Genomic DNA, 27,965 nt, shown 5'->3' with positions numbered 1-27,965 from the left:
AAGTGAATTAATGTTCATTGAGTATACGTTGTTTTCAAAGTTGTTCTAGTTCAAACATATGTACAATATGTAAACTGTCACTGATAAATGAAAACAAAAAAACTTTTTTTAAAAACCAGTAGTATTAACGAAATCATGGATTAAAACGTGCGAGAGCATGTGCGACTGACTAGTTCATGCAAATGCCACCATAGTGACCATCTTGTACCTGTTCCTCTTCCATTTCTTTCCAAACACTATTTCCTTTAGTATCACGGTATCGTTTGTTCTTGATCAAATATCTGATTATGTCCATATCTTCTTGGTATGTGTATTTTTTTCGACTGAAAAAAAAAGTACTTGCAATAAATTTTCGAAAGTTTCATTCATGATAGCTTTTAATTTGTAAAGCAATTTAGGCCCAAGCTTAAAACGTTTTTAAATGTGACATCACATCTTTGCATGACCATTCGACAATTAAAATGTGGGTCTGTTGACGCACGTCTGTGTGCATGCAGTAAAAACACTAATCTTCTCCGTGGGAAGCATTATCTGTTACTACACGGAAGTGATACATAAATGATTAACAGTTAACACGTTATTGCTGACAATGCAATCGACGCGAGTTGTGCACTAAGTATCAAAAATATCAAGATCATCGGTGTTGCAAACTAAATACAAGATAGCCGGGCTCCAACGATTGCTAACGTCAGGGCATAAAAATGACGGGTTCAATTGATGACACTTAATGATATCTTTAATTACTTAAGGTTAGTTCTCAGCGTTGATCAAAACACAGATCTTGGGCGTGTGGTGTTATCACTGCGGAAATTATAGGATGCACGCTACCTGCCATGGTGCACTGATAATATTTCGGTGTTCAAAATAAACTAATCAAAATGCCTTGTTTGTTTTGGGGAATATGTAGTTAAACTTTGACTTTGTCATCAACATTTCTTGCGACTGTGATTGAAGCTCCCGTACTCAGTAAATTTTAGTGATATATTTGGGGCGGAAATCTCAGTTGGTAAATTAATTTACGCTGGTTTTTACGTAAAGAGTAGCGACCGTCTGAAACTGCAAAGAATGATCCGGCCTTATCCGAAATCCAAAAGTTCTATAGTTCACTGCGTAGTTGTGTCCGGAGAACTCCCCAGTCTCTCGGCATCAGCGCTGAATATTGCGCGCGAGGCGTAAGACTAGATAAGCGCGCGCGTGCTGTATGAGCGTATCAATATCTCCATGAACATACGTGTTCTGTGTTACATACACACAGCGAGTGTATTGAACGTCGCCATAATAACGCGCTACAGCGGCTTGAACTAACGAGTAACGTTGATTATTTTATAACCAAATTTGCGCACTTATAAACATCAGAATCAAATATAAACCAAGCAGCACCAGTACAGAATATATGTGCCAATTTACAGCATTATCGGTCCACACAAACAGCTTAAATCGTGTCATAAAGAAACATCCACAGACAGACAGACAGACATGACGATGATGCCATAGATAAATTTGTCTGAAGACGAAACCCATCAAAAACGGTCATTCCAAGTCCAGCTTTTTACCCTCAATTTTACCACTGAAATATTGACCTTGACTTCAATTCATCCTAGTATTTTTCAGGTCACGGATAAAACGTTCATCGACAGTTTAAAAAGGCAGTACTCTAAAAAATAATTCAAATGATAATTCATGATAACTTAAGTTTATCTAATTTAAACCAGAGAGTTTAAACCAAGACTTTAAGTTAAAATCAGTTGACGTTTACCTCAAAAAATTTTTATACTTCTACTATTGAGGACAGATAAAACTAAGATGGCCACCAATTGCACAAAAAATGACAGATCAAAAAACCTACCCTGTTAGAGATCCCTTTCCAGGGATGAAAACAGCCCATATTGAAAAAGTCTGAAAATATTTTCAAAAAAAAAATTCTTTTGGGGAACAAAAATCAGTAACTTTTAGCCAAAAAACTTACTTCCTTTTGGTCAAACTGTTAACAGTTTGGGCCTGAATTAGAGCCGCTTTTTGAATGAGACGCCATATTGGTTTCTCCGACTCTACAGTTGTGCTAACAACTGCCGAAAACTGTCTTAAGGAGCACTCCTAACTACCGAGTGTTCCGATGTGACACTCGCGATTGAGGTGATTTACACTGTTCTCAGGAATAAAGAAAACGTTAGAAAAGGTCAGAAATCCGTCTATGGTCGGAAGATTTTCATCCCTGCCTTTCAAAAGATCAGATAATGATAATCCATTAGTTAGCTACAGTTCTCTGAATTCAGGCTACTTTTTTGGCCTGAAGTTGTATCTAGGGAAGATACATGTATGAACCAAATATCAAGGCAATCGATAGAAGTGTCTTCAAAACTTCCTAAAATGACTGCATTCCATCTATAGACGAACAAAAAGCTAACGCAATAGCTGGTGGACTAAAAACGCAAGTTGGCTAAAAACCACTGGCAACAGCAAACAGATAAATTTATGGAATGCCACCTCACCTCTTCCCAATTTTCGGAATTCCAAATATACGGTCAGAAAATTATCATCCCTGTACATGTCAAAAGCCTTACCCAGAACATTTAGCCATCAGCGTAACTTTTTCCTTAGTAGATGTTAAAATCGAATTTGAAACACCATGGTCATCATCTTCAACTGAATGCAATCTGGCAACACCAAAATCTTTGATTCTAGAAAAATAAACAAGAAACGAAATTCTTAATATGGACTTTCCTAAATTTACATGATGGTGCATGTTTAATCCATACTATTATAATTTAAAGCCATGGCCATGGGATACAGTCTGCTAAGGACACAATTGCCAAAAACCCATGACAGGCCAATTAAGTTGACCACGCATTCCGGGTACAAGCTTTGCATGCACGTGAGGCTGTTCACAGACTGGACCAACTTAGTTTAAGCATTTATGATTCATAAAGATTTCATTATATTAGAGGCATTCTAAGGATTTAGAATATGCGCGCTTGCCGTTTGCGTTTTACCACGGCCCATGCAGTTGCTAGAATTATTTGCAGTTTCTTGGAAAACTGTAACTAGGCCACACGCAAGGCACGCTATCCATGTACATGTATACATAGCTAGCAGTAGAGCTTAGATCGATAAACTATATTGCAGCGATTCTGTATAACATGCGTGCGTGTGAAGCAGGAATATACTTAACAAGGCATGTGTTCTTCCGAAAAGAAATGTACATCATAGTTACAACAACAAATAACTAAATCAACAAATAAGCAATGCTTTGCGACGAAATTCCATAGGGTTAGAGATTTTGTTACTGCATTGAATGTTTTGAAAGTTCCAAAGAGAAACTCAGCCTTCTTCGTAAGTTATTTAGTACACAAGGAAGAAAGTATCATATGTGATTGCAAAATGGACTTCGCTAAAGCGAAAGACCATAAATGATAGTGTACCTCTAAATATTCATCATTTGGGACCGATGAATGAAAGTAACCAGGCTAATGAGGGCTCATTTCAAAAGTTTAATGTTTGACATACATAATTTTGTAACTAAGGTTCCACAGGACCAGATACCATGCCTACCTAATTGGTGAAATGCTTGACAACCAGATAATTTGAATTCAACTTTGCGATTTACTGCTGACAATTACAACTAGGGGTCCAGGGACACCATGCCCACTTGGGAAGTGGTTTCAAATGCTCAACAATCTAACAATTTGAATATTCAACGCCCCCTGGTGACCATTTACAAAAACCAACGACCTTGAAACTCACCACAATCATAGAACATGTCAGCAGCTACGATTTTGTAATTGATCGTGATAACAAAATATGCCTCGTTACCAATTTAATATGGAAATACTAAGTCATTCTACTATTCAACGCCCCCTGGTGACCATATTCAAAACCCAATGACCTCCAAACTCACCACAATCATAGAACATGTCATGAACTACAACTTTGCGATTGATCATGGTAACAAAATATGCCTAGGTACCAATATAATAAGGAAATACTAAGTTATTCTACTATTCAACGCCCCCTGGTGACCATATAGAACTGGGGGTCCAGGGACACCATGCCCACTTGGGAAGTGGTTTCGAATGCTCAACAATCTAACAATTTCAATATTCAACGCCCCCTGGTGACCATTTACAAAAACCAACGACCTTGAAACTCACCACAATCATAGAACATGTCAGCAGCTACGATTTTGTAATTGATTGTGATAACAAAATATGCCTCGTTACCAATTTAATATGGAAATACTAAGTCATTCTACTATTCAACGCCCCCTGGAGACCATATTCAAAACCCAATGACCTCGAAACTCACCGCAATCATAGAACATGTCATGAACTACAACTTTGCAATTGATCATGGTAACAAAATATGCCTAGGTACCAATATAATAAGGAAATACTAAGTTATTCTACTATTCAACGCCCCCTGGTGACCATATAGAAAAACTAATGTCCTTAAAACTCGCAACAATCATAGATGATGTCATGAGCTACAACTTTCCAATTGATTGTGGTTACAAAATATGCATAGGTACGAATATAGGCTAATATAGAAATACTAAGATATTGTATTATTCAACGCCCCCTGGTGGCCATATACGAAATCCAATTACCTTGAAACTCACCACAATCATAGAACATGTTATGAGCTACAACTTTCTAATTGATTGTGGTAGCAAAATACGCTTCAATATAATAGGTATCAATATAATGTGGAAAAACTTTTTCCCACTTATGAATGAGTACTGGTGACACAAAGATGGCCGCCAATTGCGTCATAATTGGCTGATGAAAAATACCTGTCTCAGGTATAAAACATCCCTTTCCAAAGAATACCCATCACAAATTGCAATGAGAAATGGCAAACCAGTAGGAAGCTACAGGACTCAGAATTCAGGCCAAAATTGACATTTTTGGGCACTAAAAAGGTCATAGGACGGCCATCTAGAGTCCGACTGACCCAATTTTTGTTATGTTGATGGGCCCTGGGGGGATTCACATATATCCGAAAGATCAAGGTAATTGATCAAAGCGTCTTCAAAATTTCCCTCAAAAAGTTCAAAAATGTGTAAAAAGTGCTGATTTTGGCCAACAACAATGGCTGCTAGTGGGCCATCTTGATTCTGACAGGGCCAGTTTTTGGGCTGAAGATGTGTCTAGGGTAGATACATGTATAACCCAAATATCAAGACGTTACCTTGAAGCGTCTTCAAAACTTCCCAAAATAACTGGATTCCGCCTACGGACGGACGGACGAACGACGGACGAAAAGTGAACGCAATAGCCCGCTGGGAATAAAGTCCCAAGTGGGCTAAAAACTAATGTCCTTAAAACTCGCAACAATCATAGATGAAGTCATGAGCTACAACTTTCCAATTGATTGTGGTTACAAAATATGCATAGGTACGAATATAATATAGAAATACTAAGATATTGTATTATTCAACGCCCCCTGGTGGCCATATACGAAATCCAATTACCTTGAAACTCACCACAATCATAGAACACGTTATGAACTACAACTTTCTAATTGATTGTGGTAGCAAAATACGCTTAGGTATCAATATAATGTGGAAAAACTTTTTCCCACTTATGAATGAGTACTGGTGACACAAAGATGGCCGCCAATTGCGTCATAATTGGCTGATGAAAAATACCTGTCTCAGGTATAAAACATCCCTTTCCAAAGAATACCCATCACAAATTGCAATGAGAAATGGCAAACCAGTAGGAAGCTACAGGACTCAGAATTCAGGCCAAAATTAACATTTTTGGGCACTAAAATGGTCATAGGACGGCCATCTAGAGTCCGACTGACCCAATTTTTGTTATGTTGATGGGCCCTGGGGGGATTCACATATATCCGAAAGATCAAGGTAATTGATCAAAGCGTCTTCAAAATTTCCCTCAAAAAGTTCAAAAATGTGTAAAAAGTGCTGATTTTGGCCAACAACAATGGCTGCTAGTGGGCCATCTTGATTCTGACAGGGCCAGTTTTTGGGCTGAAGATGTGTCTAGGGTAGATACATGTATAACCCAAATATCAAGACGTTACCTTGAAGCGTCTTCAAAACTTCCCAAAATAACTGGATTCCGTCTACGGACGGACGACGGACGAAAAGTGAACGCAATAGCCCGCTGGGACTAAAGTCCCAAGTGGGCTAAAAATATGCATGGGTATCTAACTGGGAATTGAAAAATTTCAATATTCATTCTGTCACCAGATAGATTAATGAATGAATGAATAGTGCAGAAATGCTTAAGCCCCCAGGTGGGTTAAAATCCTCTTTTTTTACAAAAGTATACAGGTTAAAAATCTTACAAATATCTCTCTTTGTCCAACAGTCGATCCGCTTTGAGGCAGTCATCGATAAACCGAGATAAGATGTTACCCTTTTGAATTACAAGCGTCCCTTCTTCGATAAGACTGAAAATGATATAAATGAATGGTATGTTTAACGATTTTATGACACCATCCATGGCATAAAACTAGCACTCGCTTCAGAGTCAACAACAAAAATATTTAAAACATCTTAACCTAATCTGATACATATCTATAGCATTTTCTGTAGTATCAAATTTGCTACTCCCGATAAACATAGTGCTTGAAAATGTGTATGCCTAAATGTTTTGGCTTTTTCATATAAGTTGATGCATTTCTTGTAAATATTCACAGATTGCACTCACTGAAGCACTTATGTGAAGCCACTCACCGTATACAGCCTTCATCTACTCCGGGATTACTAATCAATTGACCACCATTTTTCTAAAAAAAATCCAACATAGGGATCATTCATTTATTATGTACGCATAAGGGGAAGGAGAGGGGTCAGTGCAATTGCGTACAGTAATGCTTAATGTATATGAAAAAATGGCCGATTTTGCGTACACGGGGAGGGGGGTTGAAAGAGTCAAATTTCATGCATACGTAATAAATGAATGATCCCATAATAAGTTATCATCTAATCGGGAATCATTTATTCTGTTTTAATGGATAGGCTGCCGGCACCAGTTGCACAGTCATGACTTAAGTCCAAAGTGGTCTTAAATCTTATGACTGGTCTTATGTTGTTAGATTGGCTATAGAACTACGTTGGTCTTAGACTGGTCTCAAGTCCAAGCCATGACTATGCAACTGGCCCCTGGATAATAAATACTCTTTGAATGTATCAAGGACTTACCAAGTGCTTAAGGAAAACAAACTAGCAAACAAATTAGACAAGGCCATTCTGGCAATGCTTCATATTTTCAAAATCATTTGACACTTTGAGGCAGTGGCGTTGGAAGCGCGGCAATAATTTACTCAATGACGCTTTTTTTTAAATACTATGGGTTTGACGAATTGAAGTAAGTTCGCCACAGCAATATTAGAACCTGTAAAAAATTGGCAATTGGACACGGCAATCAAAAATTGCTTCCGACGCACCTGTGGGGTAAACTACATTTTGAAAGGAAGAGTGCCTTTTTCAACTATTTCTAAAAAAGGTCCCTTTTCAGGATTCGAACACTTCAGAACAACTGGAATTCCAGGTTTTTTTCTGGGGCCGGTTTTATAGACTGGTATTAACTTTAACGGGGGGTTAACTTAATTGAAAATGAGTCGAGTTAGCCCCCGGGTTAAAGTAAATACTAGTCTATAAAACCAGTCCCAAGAGTTTTGAAATGAAATAGCCCCTTTCTATAATTTTTTCAACAACTTAGTGCCCTTTTTAACATATATCGCCTTATGATCAAAACTATTGGCAGGGACACCCTGCCCACTAAGAAATGGGGTGAAATGCTCAACAATCTGACAATTTCAATAATAAACTCCCCTGCTGAACATATAAGAAACTCGCTACAATCACGGAACATAACATATCATCAGGAACATATCAAATGCATAGGTACCAATATACTAAAGCCCAAGTCAAGTGGGCTAAAAGAGAGCTTGCAAAGGTACACGTTCTGGGCAGGAACCATCACTTTTGGCAAAATCATTGCTTTTAAAAATATCATTTCAATTTCTAGTCATCCTTAAAACATGCTCATTCATTAATTCGTTCATCATCATAATCTAAATTAGCACCAACAAGTGTTAATCAATTCCGATAACTGATCCAAAATTTGCTACTACCGCCATCTGCTCAGAGCTGGGTTGGGTTAGAAATAGGTTTAGGTTCTAGGGAGTAAAGGCTGGCTTATGTCGACAAGCAACGCGACGCCTACCGACTCCTACCGACACAACTGAGAGCAACCGCGATCGCAGCCCAGCTTATGTCGACTGCGCTCCGATTCGCAGCAACTGAGGCCGACTAGCGGGATACGAGATCCTCCCAGTTGCTTCCCTGCTTATGTCGGTTACGATTACTTGCAACTGCAACGGCTCAGATGGTCACATGATAAGAATAAATTTGATTTATTTTGAATTATTGGTAAATATATCTCTATCAGAAAAGCTATTTCTTTAAGATCTTTATCTTTCTGATTCTGTTTTTAATGCAATGTGCTAGCGACATCATATAAAGATGGCCGCTCACACCATAATTCTACTAATTTCGCTTCTAGATCTTCGGTTCAGTCATCTGCTGTGCTGAAGGTTTGGTTTACGTTTCGAAATACTTGAATTTGAAAGTTTATGACTAATTACGACTGACGCTAACTAGCGGTCATAATTTGTATATGCGGTCTCTTATTGGCTGGAACCCTTGCGCTCAGTTCCATCGCGTCGCAGATGAGCTTATGTCGGTTGCGATCGAAAGCAACTGTCCGCCTACCGTAGGCCAGAGTAGAACATGGGCAACTAGCCGGATACGGCTTGCGACGAGTCGGTAGGCGTCAGGTTGCCGTCGCAAGCCGGCTTATGTCGAACCGATAAAGCAGCAACTGGCGGCCTCTCGTAGGCCGCTAGTTGCCGCTAATCGGCGATAAACCCAGTTGCGTTGGTAGGCGTCGCGTTGCTTGTCGACATAAGCCAGCCTTAAGGGTTACAGTCCAGGACCCAGTGTCACGACTAAATTTACAGGGATGAGAATCATATATAAAGAATATCCATCAACCAGTGAGTCATGTAGAGAATGAAAAATTGTAATAGGGTAGGCCATAGGGCCTACATATTTTGAACACTAAGTTTCATCTCACAACCCTAGGCTAAGTCTAACAGGCCTAATCATTTAATAGTGGGTTGTATATTCTGAAAAGACCTGTGAGTTGCACCAAAACAAAGACAGACTAAACACTATGACCAGTGTCAACCATTAATAAGACTGAGGTTCAGGTCCATCAATGCCAGAGGGTTGCACATTCTGAAAAGACCTGTGAGTTGCACCAGTTTCAAAAACAGACTAAACACTATTTCAGCACGTGCTCACTGTTATTGTTTATGTAAGCAGGTGCGTGTTTTTTGACGTCATCTCTGACGAACGCTCGCAGCTTCCAGTCATTTCACTAGACATTTCATGCGATATTTTATCGTTTTGGGAGTGATTTGAATTAATAAACTCTTACCATTGTATAGTGTTGCTACCATTGTATATGACATGGTAATCTTATATAAGTGAGTAGCGCCGTACGTCTGTGAATACGGTGAACAAATGGAGTTTATTTTATCGATTATACATAGGCTACGCGTACTAGGCGCACACGTGCTTGTGTTGATTGTCATAGTTAACATCATAAATAGCGCCACCCACGGGTTGAATATGAACTATACGCATGGAGTGAAGGATAAATAGATGACTATTCCGCTTACTATTACGGCTAACTCGTGCTCCTATTTTCAATAAGTCACATCTCAGGTCGTTATATGTATACTAAAGTTTCTTCTGGTTAAGAAATCGTGGAAAGTACAATTTTGATGGCATTTGCCCGTTAAGCTAGAGCTATTATCCGTAGTGTCATGTGCCCCTTCATTCTTAGAAATTAGGCCAAACAGCGTCAGTGTGCCCTTTCAAATAAAATTTCCGCAAATAGTGCCCCTTTCTTTTCCTTCTCTGCGTGTTTAGTGCCCTCTTCCAAACCATGGGTGCCCCTTCAAAAGGTCAAGTTCACTATTCCGGCCTGTGCCTCTGCATATAGAAATTGAATCAAACACCAGTGGACATGGTAAATTAGCGGGTGGTCAAAGTAAAAAATATTGCCAAGAAATTTTGAAGGGCACTTTGAATTTTAGATCGTATTGGGTAATACGGCTAATACGGTCTGGATCCGCCCCTGTTTAGGGTTATCAATACAATTACGTTGATCAAATTTCTGTCACCTGTCACTCAGGCTATTAATGCTAGGCATATTGTCTGGTATACTTGTTAAAATCGCTAAGAAAATTTCATTTCTCTTTCTCAAAATGAGTTATATCACAAAACATTGTTTCAGTTATTTTGACAGATCTCCACTTTAGATTCAGTTCAAAATTCATGAAAAACTCGAGACCCGGGCCAAAAACATATTATCTAGTGGAGATATTATCAAATAAACCACTGCACTGAATGAAACTGAATTCCTGATGACGTTCTCCTGAATGTGGAAGTGACAGTGACTGATTGTTGGTTATGGAAATTGATAGGACCCTTTTATGAGAGCGAGCTGCAGTGAATCTGCACTTTTGCCCAAAATATGCCTAATCGGTGCTAATACTATTGCACATTTATAGACTCTCCAAAATATATCTGTCAATTGGATTGAATATTGGGATGGATGGGAGGGGGTACGACAAAAGAAAAGTGCAATAAATTACTATTAAGAACCAGTACCTTAGGCTTAAGGCTACTACTACTAGTCTACTGTACTTATTAGGGGCCTAGTCGTTCTGGTAATTAGTCTGAATACCAGTCGTTGTTTACGGTTGTTTGAGGAACAACGGCTAGGTACTAGACTATCTGGTAATGTATTTAATACTACAAACTTAGTACTAGTAAAATAGTAGCCACAGGGGCTCGTATCATAAGTTTGGGGGTGAACTGTAGCTTAGATCATCCAGTACCCCTGGTACTATATATTATATATATAGTACCAGGTACCCCTGTATATAGTACCTGGTACTATATATTATATATATAGAACCAGGTACCCCTGGTACTATATATTATATATATAGTACCAGGGGCACTGGATGATCTAAGCTACAGTTCACCCCCAAACTTATGATACGAGCCCCTGTGATAGTTAGTAGCAATAATAATGTAAAATGTAGTCTTTCTTATCACTTTCGTAATCCACTGTACGGTACTTTAAGTGATATTCGTAACATTTACCACGATTAAAGATCGAATTCTTCTCTTTTCTTTAGAAGGGCGTATATAAAATGTCAATGCATCACCGTTCTCATCAACAAATATTTGAGATGAAGACATTGTTGATATTAAATCGAACGGACCAATATGGTATAGGCTCCCCAAACGCGCATGTCGCAATGGCGGGAGTGTTGCCTTAACCGCAAATTCCTCATGATTTTTTGGGTTCGAATCCTGAGGTAGGCTACTTGTTTTTTCAGTTCAATCCATGGGCCAGTATCCATGCCTAGCGAGCGTTTAGTCACGAAGCAGATGGTGGGGCTGTCTGGGGTCCTCCCTCATAAAAACTTAAGATTTCATCTTAAAGCATTTCCAAGAAAGCTTACTGAAGTGAACAACATAACATGGAGATTGTCACGAGATTGTCAGCAGATCGTGCCATACGATTTGCGGAGACTCTCGCATATTCTCCCTCTCCCTCTCCCTCTCCCTCTCCCTCTCCCTCTCCCTCTCCCTCTCTCCCTCTCTCCCTCTCTCCCTCTCTCCCTCTCTCCCTCTCTCCCTCTCTCCCCGGTATGTAGGAGAATTACATTTGGAGACTATGGCCTGGTGGAACATTATCTTAATGGATTTTAGGCACTCCATAAATATAGGGTAAAGAGGGAAGACGGCGTGAGTGGAACTTATTCAAGGTTTCTTTATCGTAGGGGAAGCGTTTAATTAAGCTTATATCCGAAAGACTTCTATTGAAATTATAGCTTGCATGCGAGGAAGAGGATTTGATTTAAGTTTCTTATAAACACCAGGATTGTCCAACAGAGATTGCATTTTAACATTATAATCGTCGAGATCTAAAATCACAATTTTGCGACCTTTCAGCCTTAGATATTTTGATAGTTTTTAACTTTCGCAGTTATTGGAGGGCGAGACGAAATCGACGAGGTAGATATTGGAAGATGTTTCGGTTGAGTTGATCGCAAATAGCCTGTAGATTCATGAATCCATCATTACAGTTGTCCAAACTGTACGGAGATGATTTACGAAATTTCAATTGGGTGACAAATTCTAAAACGTGTTTCTCTTGGAAGAGAAACATTCAAACCGTAGCCGAGAACTTGACACTGAGTAGTAGATAACGTGGTTGAGGACAAATTGTCCATGTTGTCGGTGTTGCTAAAACTAGTCCAAGGGCTGGTATCAATGAGTTTAGTAAGTTGGTTGTTGAGATCCACGCACTTCCTGTGCTGATGGTATTTTCCAGAGCCTTGGACAATAGTGGAAAGTGATTTCCAGATAGCTCCGGTACGTGTGACTTCAAATAATTTTGAGGTTGACGGAATTTGTAGAACTGATAGTTACAGTCTTCCTTAGCACGATCTATTAGCGAATTTGAGTTGTTTGTCAGCTTCGGGTGGAAACGCAGGAGCTGGAATCGTATATCCAAATCCAAGCAAGTGATCGCGGAACCACTTTTTCAGCATAACACTCCTGAAGGAACTTGACTTTACTTTTGGCAGTCCTGGATTTAACATAACATTTCTCATAATTTCGGAAGCTAGCGACGAGGTACGGGAACGTTAAGAAGAAGAATCTTAATACGATACTTCGATCCGTGGGTAGCATGATCACGATTGATAGAACACTATATCCGTATTGAAGTGATGAAGAGAGAAGCCCACAATGTTAACGACAAAGTCCGAAAATGTTACTTTGAGCTTAGTAGTTTATTCAACGTTTTGACTATATCCTAATAGTCATCTTCAGGAATAATGAATACTACAGAAATTATGAGATGTATATACAATCCAAAGACAAAGAGACTAATTCAAGTTATCAGAGATGATACAAACTAAAGGAGTAATTGGAATATGGCGTTTTCAGATCAGAGGGTGAGAGGGCGTCAAATCACTCATCACCGCTAGTAATTTTTTGATATCCGATAATCTGTTATTCTACAAACATTTTCCTGAGTTGGATGTAAACTACTAATAATTGACCATAGAAAACATTTATTATCTTCATTTTAACATTTATTACTGCTTTTGTTGTAAATGGTAATTTGATATAAGATGATGCCTTAATATCCTTTTCCGTTGAAAATTTTGAATCATTTTTAAACGTTGTATTACTTTTTGATGCTTCATTCCTTTTTGTGTTATAAACATTTAAATCTGAAAATATAATTTTATTCAATGATAAGCCAGAACCCTCAAAATATCTTTCTTGAATATGACGTTTAAATTCATCAATTTCTCTTTTATTTGTGTTTTTGAAATTATTTCTTCAGAATGTGTTTGAATATTATACTCCATTTTTACTTCTGATTTTATAAAACTTACTTTTCCAGAAATACTAATTTTTGGATATTCAACATCTGTAACAAAGTTCATTATTTTTTCCATTATTTCAATATATTTGCTATAATCTAAAAATCTAAATCTAAATATAATAGATGCAGGACCAATCTTACTACGTAATGTTTCTAAAATTTCAATTGTATCTTTTATTTCTAGTGAATCGATATAATTTCTAACATTTTCCATATAAGGTTTATTTGAAATAGATTTAGTTTTTGAAGCTGTTTTTTTTATTTTTTACTTGTTGAGATTTATCATCAAAATATTATGTTCCTAAAATATCTTTATTTAAATTTTGTTGATTTCTTTTTGATTCAAGATGTCTATCATAATTCCTTTACTTATAAATTCATTACAAACATCACATTTAATTTCATCTTTCTTCATATCATTTAATCGTTCTTTTCTTTCATTAGAATTTTCTGGAGTTTCAAAATCTATAACATTTTTTTAATGATTTGCAGTTTTTTCATGTCGAGATTTATGTGATTTATCAATGTATTTTTTACAATATGGACAATAATATTGATTTCCATTAATATCACTTTTTTTCTGTTTGGAACTGACTGTCTCCCATTTATTAGGAAAAAAATTACTAGTGGTGATGAGTGATTTGACGCCCTCTCACCCTCTGATCTGAAAACGCCATATTCCAATTACTTAAAGGAAAGTTTACGTAGAAACAGTAACACGCTAAAGAAGATTAAAGAGAAGCAAACCAAGGGGTAATTTTATGAAACAATAGTAAATATAAATATAAATTGTAAATTAAGATCAGTAGTTAAGAGGCAAACTAGGGGGTACTTGAATCAAAACAATTTTCATTATATTGCATCTTGAAAAAATATCACACCAAAAATGCCGTTGTCTCCATCCAGGTTTTTCACGCATCGAAAATTGCATCTAAATTCTGAATTTCTTTCTCAAAATTGACTTTTCACAAATTTAAGATCAGTTCTTTTATCAATTATCATCTCTATAACAGGCAACAAAACAAATTGGGATTATACACATGGATCCTCGACAGTTGTGAGATATTGAACTAAGAGTTAAGATTATTTCATTTTCAGCGAGTTCAAAAGTCAAATCTCAACGCAGAACTGTAGAATGGGGACTTTATTTCTTGGGTGTCATTTCAGATTTCTCATTGAATGATTTCGGAGTTTAAGTTGGGAGTCAAAATACTGGTGTTACGCAATCGGGTATCGGCCGGTACGTCGAGCTGTATTCCAAGCGCGGGTACAGACCGTTATAGGCGCGTGCTACCGTAGCGAAAGTTTCGTGATTTCATCTTTTTTTCGACATCCCCTAAGTAAGAAAGGCACATTTAGTCGTCCCTATCCAATCCCAAGAGTAGAACAGAGCACGTATTTTTACAAGACAAGGCAGTTAATTTTCAACAAAAAGGCGTACCATTCTTCAGGGTTTCATCTTTATTACCTGAAAACAGTGTCTAGAAAGCACTTTGCATAAGGACTTCGTTATTGCTTGGAAATTGCACAAATAGCAGTTCATTTTCAAAATTTCCCACACCGCTCGATTGTCGTGAATTATGCTTTCTTATGGTTTGTCACCATCAACGATGGTCTTGATCCGCCGGTTATGTCAATGACCAATGGGATGTTTCTATTGGTCTACTGGAGCATGTTAAAATCTGTCCAACTATGCGCGCCTGGTAAACTGGAAATTGCCCTATTGTGTAACAATTCAACTAAAACTTTACATATGTACATCTTTGCTGAAGTTGGATTTCTCATTCACGGACATTATCAATGGCGTCAGCACCGAGGCACGTGTGCTCCCTCCTAAAAATGTCAGTAAAAACATCTGGTCCAACCTATTCATCACATTGTGCCTTGAAATATTTTTTTTCTTATGAAATACATGACTCTGACGTAGGATTTAGTAGTAGTTGTATTTATTAGGATCATTTATGCGCTCTACTCATTATTTCTATGGGTGCTAGTATGAATGCGAAGATTGATGCAAACTGAGGCCGATAGGTCTCCCAGATTTTATTTTGCTAAATCAGCAAATGCAGACCACGTGCCGACGTTCATCGACGTTTGAAAATTCAAAAAGGGGATTCGTTCGAACTACTGAACTATCGATTGAATTTTTGACTACTACGATTACGAACGATTATGATTACGATTTTATTTACACTCCAACCATTTCCATGGAATATGGAGGAAAACTATTACACATGTATATACGGTACAAATATTTACAAAACAACACTGAAGTGATTGAAATTTAGAGAATGAAAACGTAATAAAATACATCAACTATTTACAATACTATATATACTAATGGAGGGATCTATATACATCTAAGCCGGTCTTAATGAATTTAGCTAATTGGACCGTAGGGTTTTTCAGAATATTACAAGTGCAGAGCCGTCGGAAGGAATTTTTCAGTGGCGAGGCTTATTTCTGAAGGGTGGTCTGGGGGTCCTCCGCTAGAAAAATTTTGAAAATTCAATCGCCGGAGATGCGTTTTGGGACCATTTCACGGTCTCATTCACAGAAGCAAGAGAAGTCGTGAGCCAACCACCTAGGACAGAGAACAACGTGCTGCTACACGGTACAGCCCTGGTACGGCCCTGAAGTGGGGCATATTCTATCAGCTCTATCTAAATGAAGGTTTGATCCCCGGGGGTTTGATCGCCCTAAGGACGCCCCCCATTGATCTCTTTTCTGAAATGGGACTCTGACATCAAGTTCTGAAATGCATCTGCATTCTTTTTTAAAATTTTGGGTTCAAAAACGTTCTGTGTCAGGTCTCCTGTGGATTAGATAGAAAATAAACAGGGAAGTCTGAAATGTAAAAAACCAAGATTTTTAGGATGAAAACACGACGGAGGACTATATAAAAGCTGCTGTCGACGAACTCGGTTCTCTAACAGCAATACTTCTTTAGAATCTACGATGTAGATGCTAGGAATAGGGAAGTAGACCATAGATGATATTAACTATCGAACCGCAGTGGGATTCACGACGCTACTGGTTTAACTATTCCGATAACCAGTTTATATGGATTGCCAGCAGCCGCAGCGCGCGCTGCCTATCTCGGGTGCCGCTGCCGTGGTGGCGTGTCGTCGTTATTATTAGCTAGGGTAGTGCTGCATATGTTAGCTGTTGTTGGAGTGTTGACATTATGCAGCAGTTTGTGGTGTGCTTTGAACATAACGACACAGGTGATGATGATGATGATGATGTTGTACCTATGTAAGCCTGCTTCTAGATAGAGAGAGACGCGCCAGCAATTCTAGTTGAGTATTTCTACCTTCTTTCGGTATTTGATGATGATATTAGAAAAAGTACTCGTGCTGCTGCTGGTGAGGTGGTACAAATTATAAATAATGATATAATTTAATTCAATCGCCGCGTGGATATATTATATTATTACATAGAGTGTTGTGTGTGGTGAAGCAGCGACATTTGTGGGGAGAGATGAAGAATGTACTGTTGTATTCGGCTGTTGTTGTGTTTTTGATGATGAATGATGCATACATTGTTGGTACTGTAAATATCGTTTACGGGAAAAATATTTTGCGGTGATCGTCACTTTCTCATTAGTAATATATATATTATAGATGGTGGAATTTACCTAATTGTTTATTAGCCGGTACCCGAGTTAGGTATAGATGCGGTTATATTATTGCAGCACTGTGTAGCATGATCTCATTGATATATCGCGTTTGAAACTGGGGATTGTTAGCGAATTCAGCGTAGGCCTACCTGGTATCGATTGAATTTTTGACTACTACATCGTCAACTCCAAAGCCGTGCACGCACCACGTTGCCGTTTAGACGTTGAAATGCGACTTCGCTACTGTACTTATATAGTCCGAGGCAAATGGAGAAATTAAAACAGGAGCTTGCAATTTCCTGTGATTGATAGTTCGCGCGCTGGTATCGGTATCAGTTTTGTCTCGAATTCGTTTTTCATATTGTGGATGATTTTGTTCGGGTTTCCGATCGTCGAAGATAAACCGTGGGTATCATTATAAGATTTACCTGTTATGCGACTCGACCGCGATTGATAAAAAAAACAACAAAATGCAGAAAGCCGTGCGATTCAACGAGAACCAAATTCTGCACCTAGCGACGAAAGCGCGCCAGGAAAACACGCTCAGTGGATATTTGTATAAGAAAAGTTCGGATACGGGCAAATGGCAACTGCGATGGTTCGCACTGTATCAGAATTTGCTGTTTTACTACGAGAATGATAACAATCCTCGACCGTCCGGTGTGGCGCTGCTCGAAGGTTGTTACTGCGAAAGACTCATCACGCCCTCTTCTGTCAAAGGAAAGGATAATGAAAAACAGGTAGGCCTAGGTTTTAGAATTGATACGCCGTAAATTGTTTTTATCGCGGGATCATTTAGATTTGATTTTATTGCAGCGTTCAGGCCTATATTTTGGTGGGTTTTCATGGGGTTTGATCCCCCGCTTCATCTTATCGATGAAGGCCTGCTATATTTGAGTAGACCTATTGATTTAAAGAAATTCATAAATTGGTGATGTAATTTTAATTTGTTGTTTTAATGTTATCCTAGCAATGAGAAATGAAACCGACCAGAGGGACTTGGAATTACCTGACTTATTTTGGTTATACTTTTTGGTTTGACTATGACTAACAGTGTAGCCTTTACTCGAGCCTATGGAAATTTGTCCAATTCCAGTGATGTCCGAGTTTGCAGGTACATAGGCCCCCTATGGTATTTTTAAAGTGTCAGGAGAACATTTCGAGCGCTATCAGTCGAGTTGGAGTTGGTTAGATTTCACTTGAGCCGAGTCTAAACTGTTTGCATGTGAATATAGTGAAGTCGTTTAATGGTGAAATATATGGAATAGCGAAATTGATTATTGGACCAATTATCGATGTTTACTATGTATTTTCTATGTATGATACATCTACTACAATTAATATGCATCGTGTGACACTTGAAGTTAAATATCAGACTGTGATGCTTTCACTTTTACTATTAATCAGTTTGCCTCCATGATAATTGACCGTCTTTTGTTATAATTGTTACACTCCACATTGTTACCATGACAACTCGGGGAAGAAATGTATGCAACAGATGTAAAGCGCAAGGTAAATGTATCTGGCTAGCAGTAGCCTGATCCCCATGACACAAATTGCCATGCAAAGAGAATAATATAAGCTGTGCAACAGAAGGGAGGGATTTTTGTCACCTGAGTTAATTTTGCGCTGCTATCGAAATTCTGATCGAATGTTATGATATGAATTTTCTATGCAGGCACGGATCCAGGGTCATTCAGTGACTACAGCACCGTGAAAAAAGGACACCAACTTTGAAAAGGGCCAGTATTAATGGCCAGCGAGCGAATTTGAGTTTTAGTGCCATTTATTGGTATCATGCGATGCCACTAAATGTGCCTTCACATTCAATTTGCTTGTGCCTTTTTTAGATTTTTGGTGAAATCTAAAAAAAGAAAAAGCTATCAGCTATCTTTGAATGAAACTTACCGCCAATAGAACCAGATATACAAATTGGGTAGGCCCACAATCAAAAGATTAGTACGATCTAACGAGAGTTAAGTGAAATTGAAAGGTTCGCCCCTCCCTAACATTACTCTATTCTACAACAGTTGAAGGAAGGCTGACAAGCTAGGAAATTTAGCCAGAATTTGGAAAAATATGCAATTTCTGTACTTTTTACTTAACCTTTACAGGGCGAAGATATTGCATCCATTTCCATACATCGTATCTCTGTTCGTCCAAACCAAGATGGAATCAAATTATTCATGGAAGTTTTGAAGATGCTTCGATGGACGATATTTGGTTAGGCTAATAGTATCTACCCTAGATATATTGACATAAAAAAATTTGCGCAATCAGAATCAACTTATGGCTGCCATTGTATTTTTTTTTGCAAATTTGGCACTTTTGCATATTTTTGATGTTTTCATGGGAAATTCTGCTCAAAGCCGCCTTTGTCAATTGTCTAGACGATTGGTGTTTTTTATCTATTCTCCTTGACCTAGGACCTATCATCGTCACAAGAAAAATTTCATTGATCGGTAACAAGATGGCCATCTAGTGGCCATTTTGTGGTGAATCCTTTTTCGTGCCACTAATTTTTCTTTAGTTGACATAGGCCTTTTACATTCAAATTGGAGATGGGTTGCTTTGGAAAAAGATCTACAACATATAGAGCGTATTGCATATTTCCGTTCATATTGGTACGCATAATTTGTAACCACAATCAATAGCGAAGATTTAGCTCATGACAGGGGGCGCCCTTATCACTTCCAAAAATGTGCTTTTGTTGTACGTGGCTCAACTTGAATCATGAGAATCCGAATCCTGTTTGCTTAGCTGTGGAAGAAAAAGTCCACTCACACGGCAACTATTCAGAATGAGCCTTTTAATGATAAAATTAGATTATTGCAAATGATGGCTTATGTTTTTTCAAACTTAATGGAAACCGAAACAGAAGCTGTAACTAATAGTTGCAGCTGACAAAATTTCAAAACAGTCACTGTTAAAAACTTTATCAATACAGTTTTTGGTCTGAAATAATCTTTTCTTCGGGTCCCTATGACTCCTTGATTCCTTGAAAACTCCTTCTAACCCAAAAATGTTTTTCAAGGTCCTTGATTATCCTTGAATTTGAGCAAAATGCCCAAAAGTCCTTGAAAACTTGAATTTTGAGAAATTGGCAATTAGAAAATGTTTAGGTTTTAGGTATTATGCACATAGATTCCGAATTAATTGGTTTTACTGAGATTACAGTACCGATTTAGGAGGAGTCAATAGTAATTGGAATATGAAAGTTAGGCATACACTCCTCGAGATTTGAAATTTTCTCTTTAAAAACTCATTAAAAAACCCTTGAATTCTGGAATGACTGAGGGACCCTGTTGTTACAATGTGACCCTAAGCGAAGATATCATAGCTCCTCCCATGATTTGACGAAAGTGTCGTAAGATCCTGGTATCAGGGCCCAGTTTCACAGAAAAGTTAAACTCAAATTTTTGGTGTAATTGCCATTGGTAACTTCATATCTTCAATGAGGACAACAATTTAAACTTAACTGTTTTAGGCTTAAACTTTTTCGTGAAACTGTGCCCAGGCCTTACACTCTCTGTTCATAAAAGATTTGATGCAACAACTCCCATCACTTGTACATAGCTTAGTATGTCTAAGCTACGTGCAATTATCAGATAATTGCCCGTAGGTCTAAGTCAGTGTATTGTTTGTAAACAAGTAATTACTGTTTTATGAGGCCCGATTAATGTATTATATATGATCAGTCAGAGAGCGACGATGGCTGATATTCTGACTTATTGAAGGAAGAAGGCAAAGTTCGCTGCTTCACAACAATATCACTGATTCCTCGCCACTCATGATTTTGTTCTAATCATTGTGATCTCGATAATGTATGGTCAGTGTTGACATGTATCTGAACCCATTTCTCGATTAAATAGTTTAACTGTGAAATCAAATATTCATTAAGACTTTATGGCCTTGCTAGGTTTCCAGCTTTCTTGTGCGTGATGTCATATTTTCGTGTTTTCAATGTTTGGTGAAGAATATTCCAGAAAGTATATTCCAGAAATGGGGAGGGCATGTTATTATCAATATTATGGGGGACTGTTTGGATTAGAAATAGGCCTAGATGCTAATGCATTGCTTACTCTTCAAAATGGCTTGCTTGTGAAATTATGAAATTGTGATGTCCACAATATGAAATAAATGAGTAAATCTATTATGATTAGAATTGATTTGCCGGTATATACAATATTTTCAATTCAACTGCTCATCACTATGGCGGACACGTTTGAAGATTCTTAGTACAAAATCTTTTTGTTTGTTCCTTTTGATACGAATTTTGATTTGTGGCATCGATTTTATCATGGAATTGATAGGATTTTTTGGCTCATTGTGGCAGATCCTGCACTTCCAATTAATGTTGCCCCTTAGATTTATTTTCTCCCAGTATAAACGATGAAAAAATCTTTAGATCAAAACATGGTAGAATTCTCATCACATCGCTTTACTCAGTTCATTTAAGTGCATCCCTACGTTGAAACGTTTAAAGTGGCTTCTCTGGTAATTAAGTTTTTTCTACTCCCACTTGAACCCCAACCTCCAAAAATTCAAAGACACTTAGACCATGGCTGCAATCACGCCTAAGCATTTTTGGTCCGGGCATACTTTCACATTGGTGCCAAATAGGTCTGTGCCTGATTGATATCAGTAAACCGAAGATATTGGAGTGGGCGCACACCAAATTTCAGCATTCCTTTTGAATACTCCTGGTTCAAATCAGAAAGTAACTCGCCTTTTTCGCCACAACATCCTTTTGGTAGGATTAATTTTAGTAACGAATGAGTATTTTATGTGGGAATACACAATCACGTTAACGAAAGGCCAAATTTGACTTGGGTCCAGGCCAGTTTCGACTGGCGGGCCAAATCATAGTGTGTACCTATGGTTTTAGCCTATAGCCTTAGGATAAGCTGTATAGTTTTGATTAGTGATTTGCTGAGCAGCAAAACTACATTTTACACAGTGATATATTCAGGAGCGGTTATAGCAGTTATTTCATGCACTTCCACTTTTGTATTTTCTTATCACAGCAATCACAGTCAAATGAGATTTTTTAGACAAGAATAACGCTGTAGCGATGAATGTAAAAATGCAAATCAATTGCTGACATTGAATCTTCATATTATCCTTGGATGTGGCTACCTTAATCACTTTAACCTTCAACCAAAGTCCATTGTTCTCAACAACAACAGATTTAGAGGGGTGGCCACTCCTATCGTTTTTACATCCACCCCTCTGAAAATCAGCCAACCCCTTCTAAAATATCCTCTGCCCCTACCAGAAATATTAGAGGCTTCACCAAAATGAAGCTTAATTTTCTGGATATTTGGGGGATTGAAAGCCTTACTGCTTCAGCAGCCGTGATATCATACAGTTATGATGATTGCAGTCCTTTAAACTTCCAGCATATGTGGAACGCTGAGGTCTGCTTCGGTGTTGGCTTTTTGGGTGCTAGCAAATCTAGAAATTTGCTTTGTGTGCCCAGTGCTGGAATTTCCTAGTTGGAATATTTAGTCGCTGCACAATCAACTGTATAGACAACGTGGCAGTATATGGACGGCGCTGTGATATTGGTGCAATAGATTGATGACTATCATGAATGCAAATCGTTTGACATCATTCATTGCACCAGTCTGGTGGCTTATCAAATAAACGCCTGGCTGTGATACAAATCTCATTGAAAATCCTGTTAGTCTAGTCTGGATTGTAAAACAGCTGTTACTGTGGCCTCATATTTCATCGACAATATTTATGACAAATTGATGTCTGTTGCGAATTGATCTCCAGTTTTGTGGAAAACCCACAGAAAATAGTGCCAGGCTTTACTTGGCTTTGTAGCGTTATTCCTAGCTAGCGTAGCAACAGTCTTGTCACAGTAGTATAGCCGCGATCGCTCGAGATATTTTGGCCTGTGTCAAATTTGGTCCGGAACAACTTTTCAAATGAGTGCAAAATGGGCCTGTGCTTGTTTGAACCGACCAACAGCATTGGACGCAGCTCGAGCCAGATTATAGTGACTGGTCTGGGAAGTGACTCACTTACTTTGTTTAAGCATTGCTTAGTATCGAGTAAGTGGTTTACAATCCATGCCAATATGTTGACGAGATAAGGGTTGGAGCATGACAGTAACTGAAAAATCAGCTGTTTTAACAGAATTCCAGTGCGGTTAGGATTTGATAATTTGATAAATTCTTATAGGGAATTCAACAACACGTGTGTGAATGCGCACTTCTTGTTTGGATCGTTCTAATTGGCCCATTCCAGGTACTTAACAATGTATCCTAACTAAATGTAGTGTGAACGCGGCTGTCCATTACAGGTACCGAACACTGTAGCCCGACTTAAGTTAGTGTGACCACGGCTCCAGCCACAATTGGTAACCCTCTTAATAATAGCTACAACTGCAATATGGCGAATAATAAATTTCATCTTAGAATTTGGAAATGATTAGCGCGCAACTCACTTATCAGCGTTCTTATTATCATTGTCGTAATTGGACCAATTTATGAGACTACGCAGCCACGCTGTATCGAACGGAAGATTTATGCTTCCATATTCTCGACGACGTAATTCCGGCTGTAATGGTCAAAAGGTGCGTTATTACTACTATACGTGCTGCTCACCAGCTGGCCTCGCGGTCGTCAACATGTACCGAGAAAACTTAACGCTTAATTATGACACATTTAGCAGGTATTCGCGATCGATCAATATTCTCGCGTGGAAAATATTATGTCATACGGCGCATGTGAAATATTGCATTTAGAACCTATGATGACAACGACAACGCTATGAGGAGCACGCCATTATCTACCAAAACAAATGAAAAATGTTTGTGCGGTGAGACTTACATTTAAGGTTGTCATGGCAACTGTTGGCTGTCTAGTACTGAGCTGTACACCGAGATCCTACAGATAAGCTCGCATTCGATGGGCCCTGAGTTCATCAGCCATTTCATATTTCCATTTACATGCCGACCATTGTCAACATAAGACATACATCTATAATATGATTCATGAAATGGATGATGATGGCACGAATGTTTACAAAGAAATGCTATAATTCATGACTGCCATTGTTTTGCCATCTTTTATCAAATTGATAAGCAACAAGTAGTTCCTGGGAGAATTATATTTGTCCTTTTTCCCATAAGGGGCTCAAATATCGAATATTCGCTTTTAGCCCACTTAGACTCTGTCTGTCTGTCTGTCTGTCTGTCTGTATGTATGTATGTCTGTCTGTCTGTCTGTATGTATGTATGTATGTATGTATGTCTGTCTGTCTGTCTGTCTGTCTGTATGTATGTATGTATGTATGTATGTATGTATGTATGTATGTATGTATGTATGTATGTATGTATGTATGTCTGTATGTATGTATGTATGTATGTATGTATGTACGTACGTACGTACGTACGTACGTACGTACGTATGTACGTATGTCTGATATTTAGTTTGTCATGATATTTGGATTATGCATTTATGTTCCCTTGACTCATATGCAGCCCAAGAACTGGCCCAATCAGAATCAATGTTATTTGTCGAAAGTGGCACTTAAGCACATTTTTGATGTTATGGGGGAAAATTTTGAATGTTAATTGATTATCTCGATGTGTCATCCCCTAGAGCCCATCACCCCAAGAAAAATCAGGCTGATCAGACCCAAGATGACCGGTGTGGTCGAAAAGGTTTAGTGTGAATTCTGAGGCCTATAGTTTCTTCATGCTTACCATTTTTCATTGAAATTTGTACACATTTAAATGTTATTATTATTAAACAGGTTAGTTGTTACACAGCCAGCCTAGTCTGATATTGATGATTATTAATAATAATTTATTTTTCATTCAACTTAAAGTACAAGATATAATAACGACAATAGTGAAGAGAAATAACAGTTAAATGAAGGAAGCAGTGAAAGCCTAGAGGCTGTACAGGTCACTGCACCTGAAAAAATTATAATTATTATAGAAATAATAATAATGATAATAATAATAATGATAATAATAATAATAATAATAGTAATAATAATAATAATAATAACAGTAATAATGATAATGATAATGCCTAATTTTCGTACCGACTGCTCTGTCGTAACTGGATGTATCGCCCTGAAAATTAGCCCCGTGGTAGATCTCAACATTTCATATCGCTTGGGCATGGTTTTCAATGAAAACGTATTCTGGAATTTATGTGGTGGGCCATAATAGGCTTAATGTCAACTGGAGCTAACTGCATACAGGAGCCACAAGTTTCAGGTCGTTGCTGGAACTGCCAGTTGCGCTCGGTCATGTCATGTTGCTGGGTGGCATTAGCTAACCCGTCAACCATTTCGAAAGGAGTTGACTCGTCGCAGGCAACTTTTCTCCTCTATTTAAAATGAGCTTACTCGTTCACACTTCTAGACCTACCTATCCCTCTCTGTTTTTGATTAATTGAAGATACTCATAGGCAGCAATACCAGTGATTTCATTCAGGCAGCATACCTATAAGCTGCGTTCACACTAGATTTTAGTGCGGTACTAAGCGTTCACACTTAGCCTATTCGCGGCTTATTCAGTTCCGTGCTGAAATGTGCGATCTGAGTATGGAACTGAGCTCGCCGCGTATTTTCTGTAGTGTGAACGCAGATTCGGCGCTTAGCAAGCTGCGTATTTACATCGGCGTAGTACAATACACTCAAGACTAATTACACGCCCTTCTATCGGCACACCGGGTGACTACTATACTGGGCTTACTAAGTGCTGAATTGCCGACTTGCTGTGAGAACGCAACTGGCTGTGTAAGCGCCGTATTTTGGTGAATTTGGCACCAGCAAAGTACGGTACTTCATAAGCACCAAATCTAGTGTGAACGTGGCTATAGTCAGTAAGAGAGTGCTACTGTCCATGCAGCCTATTCAATTCCTAATCCACCCAAGTAGCTATTTCCATGAAAAAATGCTATTGAATATCAAAAGTATATTTTATCATCAAATATCATCAAAAACGATTTGAAGCGCATGAATCTTTGTTTTGAGAAATTTCAGAGAAAGTGCGACTTCACCAAAACCATTGAACATTGGGAGAGCCAATTTGACTACGTTATTTGAAAAGGTTAGGTTGGTTTTCATGAGCAGTGTCCTGCTAGCTTTTTCCTACAGCTTGTTCCAGCTATGTGAAAACGTATTTTTCACGTAACATTTTCCAGCCATCTGTCGCTGCTTTTTCCTTATGTGTAACGTCCTGGGGCGCGTGCAGGAAAACCCTGTTAGTGCTAACCGTGGTTCGAACACTGTTGTTAGGCATAAATGGGTGCAGGAAAATGCTGTTAGCTATCCATTGTCTTCGTGTGGCCTCTTATTTGAAGCCGGTTAGCCTAACCAGCGGTAAGCCGCTATCCACGGTTAGGCTAACAGAGTTTTCCTGCGCCCGCCCCTGAGCGACAACAAGCGCGAATGTGTGTGGTCATTCCAACAACTGTATTTCAATACCATCAACAGGTTTCTTCATGAGTGGTTTTCTGTGACAAAAAAGCTTGGCCTATTACATGCAACAGCGTGCTGCTTCAGTTTGACCGTTTTCAAGGTCGTTTTTGGGGGCAGAGCAGAAAACCGATGCGGCAAATGTTTTCACGATATCTTTCCAGTCAGCAATTTCCTTCTGAGTCATTTTACGATAGCCGTATCTAGCTGCCAGCTTTTTTTAGCCAGGGCCAAATTTGGCCAGGAACAAATAATTCACACGGGCGCCAAATGGACCCATGCCTGTTTGGCCTGGGCCAAAATTTGGCTTAACCAAAAACGTTGCACCAGGCCTGAGCCAAAATTGTTGCGTTTGAATTGTAACTGGTGCCGGAAGTGTCTCACCAATAACGTTGGATCAGGCCTGAGCCAAATTCTAGGATGGTCAAATTACTGTGTTTGAATTGCATCTGGTTCTGGAAGTGTTTTTGTTTAAGCATTGTTTAATATGAGTGAGTGGTTTACGCGTGAATGAGCTCTCTAATTAGGTACTGGTCAAATTTGACTTGGGCCCGATGATCTGTGCCAATTGGGCCAATCGGCTATTGTGGTTTTTATTTTGGCGTTTAAAAATCTGGTTTCTTTTGAAATTTTGGGGTCTTCTGAGTTATAGATATGACACTTTTGAAATCTCGGGTTTGTATTGTCAGAGATGATAAAGGGCTCTAAGATGATAGGTCACTTGGTGACTTTCGCAGCAAAATTATTTGCACTGTGTCCAGTGGACACACTGTGCAATCAGATGCAAGTGGCATCATGTGGCTGAGTCCTCATAAATCCTTCATTGTTTTTGTCAGGCTTATTATTGTTCAAATACGTTGCGTTGGCCACTAAATGGCAGTCAATAATGATAGGTTCTCTGGTAGCTCATTGTACTTGATGGCCAATATGTAATGCTGCTTAACCTCTGCATAGATAAAGATTGTACGACTATGAACAGTGATGTTCTGACACCATATTATCAGCTGCCACCCCGACGCAAAACACATTTCCAGTCAAAAACTTTTATTTGCTTATTTTGTAGTGTGCAGTGCTAGAAAACAAAGAATTCTGCTACTTTCCAGAAAACCCTATTGTTATTCTCTTGATTATTATTATTGTTCCTTTTTTGACGCCTTATAAAACGTTACCATGATAACCATTCAGCGTCATTTTATAAACGACAACCCTAAATCGATGTGCAAAGCGTCACAGGTCTATGTGTACACATACAAGCTATTTGGCAAAATATTGACAATGATGTAGAATGGCATCCTGTGATTATATAATGAGCTCTATTTGAACGTTGAAATGTTATATTGCATTGAATATCACTAGAAGACATT

General features: G+C 38.5%; 2 protein-coding genes across 2 annotated transcripts in view; one reads left to right on the top strand and one right to left on the bottom strand.

Annotated features, from left to right (window-relative positions):
- Nucleotides 1-169: 169 nt before the first annotated feature.
- LOC141906215 (telomeric repeat-binding factor 2-interacting protein 1-like) lies at nt 170-11,326 on the bottom strand. Its single transcript, XM_074795456.1, has 5 exons — nt 11,219-11,326; nt 6,704-6,756; nt 6,313-6,417; nt 2,562-2,678; nt 170-323 (listed from the first exon to the last, which is right to left on the bottom strand). The coding sequence occupies exons 1-5, from the start codon at nt 11,315-11,317 to the stop codon at nt 170-172; spliced, it is 528 nt and encodes a 175-aa protein (XP_074651557.1). The 5' UTR covers nt 11,318-11,326.
- A 6,292-nt stretch (nt 11,327-17,618) lies between these two features.
- Nucleotides 17,619-27,965, top strand: part of LOC141906214 (ras-specific guanine nucleotide-releasing factor 2-like) — an 82,184-nt gene continuing 71,837 nt past the window's right edge. Inside the window, 1 exon segment of the mRNA XM_074795455.1 lies at nt 17,619-17,888. Coding sequence (XP_074651556.1) covers nt 17,619-17,888 — 270 coding nt within the window.

Source organism: Tubulanus polymorphus, chromosome 5 (assembly GCF_964204645.1).
Source record: "Tubulanus polymorphus chromosome 5, tnTubPoly1.2, whole genome shotgun sequence".
Taxonomy (NCBI): domain Eukaryota; kingdom Metazoa; phylum Nemertea; class Palaeonemertea; order Tubulaniformes; family Tubulanidae; genus Tubulanus; species Tubulanus polymorphus.
The sequence above is the reverse complement of the archived record's forward strand: the minus strand, read 5'-3'. Positions and strand labels throughout refer to the sequence as shown.